Source organism: Acyrthosiphon pisum, chromosome X, assembly GCF_005508785.2.
Source record: "Acyrthosiphon pisum isolate AL4f chromosome X, pea_aphid_22Mar2018_4r6ur, whole genome shotgun sequence".
Classification (NCBI taxonomy): Eukaryota; Metazoa; Arthropoda; class Insecta; order Hemiptera; family Aphididae; genus Acyrthosiphon; species Acyrthosiphon pisum.
In genome coordinates, this window is record NC_042493.1 from 132488324 (window position 1) to 132491709 (window position 3386).

General features: G+C 27.9%; 1 protein-coding gene across 1 annotated transcript; it reads right to left on the reverse strand.

The window, feature by feature from the left end:
* Positions 1-964: 964 nt before the first annotated feature.
* Positions 965-2548, reverse strand: LOC115033409. Its single transcript, XM_029485808.1, has 2 exons — positions 2514-2548; positions 965-2147 (listed from the first exon to the last, which is right to left on the reverse strand). The coding sequence occupies exon 2, from the start codon at positions 2132-2134 to the stop codon at positions 1199-1201; it is 936 nt and encodes a 311-aa protein (XP_029341668.1). The 5' UTR covers positions 2135-2147; positions 2514-2548; the 3' UTR covers positions 965-1198.
* Positions 2549-3386: the final 838 nt, after the last annotated feature.

A 3386-nucleotide genomic window follows, 5' to 3' on the forward strand; every position in this document is an offset into this window, starting at 1 on the left:
TTGAGTTTGACAATTTTGTTTATTTAAATTCGCAATAGCTAGTATAGACGTCTATAGTTACTAATTTATAAACGATATAAGATGTTAAATTAGAATAAAATAATAATAAACTGATACGGTATATCAACACGCAGATCCGTACGTAGTTCACTCATTAATATAATTTTTAAATCATATTATATTGTCTTATTAATGGGTCACCGTGAGCACTCAGCATGTATTTCCGTACATTTATACCCATCACTGTTCATATATTATATTTTTTATGGTAAGTCAATCATTTATTTAATTCACTATATCTAAGATTTGGTATTATAGTTTCGGTTAAAACAAAAATATAACCATTAAAATGTTTGTTAATAAATAATAATTGCCGGTGAACAGTTGGATTTTTTTAAATCACTTGCAAACTGGATAGTTTGATAATTGACCTTCGTTTATCAATATCCAATTTTCTATCATTGAAGATGTTCAAAACTTGTGAAGTATTCCTATACCACCACAACAACACACAGCTAATGAAACACGCATACACGCATTATTCTTTAAGTTCTGATCATAATAAAAATAATTTGTTTACTAAAGACCCTTGTGTAAATTTATTTAGTGGATAACTTTTCTGAAATAATTGACTAATCAGAATCAAATTCGAACGAATATTATCTGAGTTACCTATTTAACTTTGTTTACCTAATACCTATATAATACTAAGAATTAAAGAATATAATATATATCGCAGCTATGCCATAATGGTTGTGGAAGATGTGGGGTGATTTGAACATTTTAGTGTTTAATATAAATTATAAATCAATAACATTGACAATTTGAAAAAAATTTTTAAGTAAATACTAGATCTGATATTCGAATTATTTATAATTAATTAATATTAATTCGAATTTTAAACTAGGTAGGTACATCAAAATATTCCAAAAAAATGTCCACTAAATAATTTACAGTAAAAAAGGGGTTTTTCTTTAAAAAACAAAATTTAGTAACATCACTGAAGTTCCGATGGAGTTTCATTGGCATATATTGCTTAATTCCAGACCGCCCTTTAAATCCAACCATACTCTCATCACAACTTAAATTCCTATCAGGAGAAAAACTTGTACAATAAACATTATTTAAATAGTCTATCATTGGACGAATTTTGTACAATTTATCAAATGTAGAACTTTTCCTTCTAGGCATTTTACTATTATCGTTTAAGTGTAAATAGCGTAATATATTTAAAAATCTTTTTTTGGGTCATAATGTTTGATATTCGGTGATTATAAAAATTTTCATTTGCACTCCAATAAAGGCGTAAACTTGGTAATTTATGAAACCCCATTATTATAAGAATACCCAAAAAAGCTTTAAATTCAATAATAGACAAATTTAAATTTTTGCCACATTGGTTTGAGTACAAGTTAGATTGGTCAACAATATATTGATAAAAATCAGAAAAATATATATCGAAGTTTTGCATGGGTGATTTAATGTCTACTAACACATTAGGACCATAAAATTCATTAAAATCAAAAGAGTCATAAGATAATGATGTAAGAGGTTGGTCTTTTGAAAAACTAAATAATATGTTATTTTCATTATTATCTTCTATATAATTAGAATCATCATCTAAATTTTCAATAAAATCAACTAAGAGGTCCATATTTTCTATATTTAATGGTTCAGATATATTTAACATATTATTCTCATTGTCACTATTTTCTGCTAATATATTATCAGTTGTATCTATATGTGGAATCGGTTCATATGAAGGATCAAAATCACTGTCATCAAATTTAGAGCCAGGTGAGCTTTGTAGAACATTGCTATTAATTGCAGATTTTAATTTCCTGGATCTAAGTCTTGATAATTTAGGCACTTCTGAAGAAATGGTTGATAAATTAGAGTCATCATGTGAATTAATATTACACGAGGAAGATGAAAGAGGGTTTGTAGAAGGACCACAATTAAATGCATTTTTTCTTTTACTACCTCTGGTTGTACTAGTTGGTGTATTACTTGCACTTGAAACACAACGAACATCTTCGGCATCACTGTCGCCTCCAAAGTCTGAATCAAATGCCTGCTGGTCTGAAATACCATTTAATATTTCCAAAATGTCAATTTGTGACACATGTGGCATTTTTATTCTGAAGCTACAACAAAAAATAATTACCTATATAAAATACAACTAATATAATAAAAGAAAATATGTGTATAACTACATTTTTGTTATCAATAAATGTTCACTATTTGCACTATATCTTCTTTGCGCAAATATTAACCTCGGAAAATATTATACCATTAAAAACAATAGATTGTAACGATTCCAATGGTGTATAAATTACTAATATAATTTTAATTTATAATATAATACTTAACAATCTAAAATAAACTTTTTTTAAAAAATATTTTTTTTTATACTTTTATCGAATGTAAAAATACTATAAAACCATTGATATCGATAATTTATGATATATAACCTATGTAAAATTGTATAAAGAATTATAATATGTACTTACTTGATTGTTTATACATTTTAGTAAATGGTAATCACTCAATGGTTAACAAATTTTAACGATTAGTGGCTTGTACACAAGCCACTTTTGACAATAATGATTATCAATACGGTTATCACCATTATAATATTAAATAATTGTTGAACACATGTTATTATGTTATCAATCTATCGTAATTGATAAGCAAAACAAAAATTGATTAATTTTTATGGCGGTTTTTATATATTGATAATAAAGTGGCTACTGGCTACTATCTATGCCACAGTTCCGTTAAACTAGAATTAACAAAAATAATTTTGATCATACGGGTCTCTTCAATGGTGGCTGATATGGAGGCCACAGTTGTCTTATTTGTCGTATTTGAAAATTAGGTTTGCCCGTTAAAGGTTTGGAAAATACTAAAAATAGTTCTCGACCGGCAAGAATACACTTAAACACGCACATATATTTTGTATTGACAATACAAATTCCCAATTGGATATTATAAATAATAATATTTGTAACGTACATGTCCCCAACCCCCCATCAAAAGAAAATCTCGAAAATGTCTATCCAAATATTTAGTACGTCATTTGTATGAATTTGTTTGACGGTTCTTAGAATTTGTACGACTGTAAAATTCTCGTCGTTGGGCTGGTCAGAGTGATATTCTGATTGCCGTTAACTACGAGTATATTATGATTTTGCAGGAAGCGAGACCACTCGTGTTGATGATGAAGATGTTGACAGGGTAGTTTATAAATAAATGTAGACAGATGAAAAGATACTTTAAAGTTTATTTAAATGTTCTTCAGTAAATTTGTCTAAGTCCAGATGACAAGTTACTACACAGAGTGACGTGAAGGTGCTTGTTGTGCTCTGGAGTAGACACGTCTG

Excerpts from the sequence above, each read along its gene's own strand:
- LOC115033409 (XM_029485808.1), bottom strand. The coding sequence starts at position 2,134 with ATGCCACATGTGTCACAAATTGACATTTTGGAAATATTAAATGGTATT.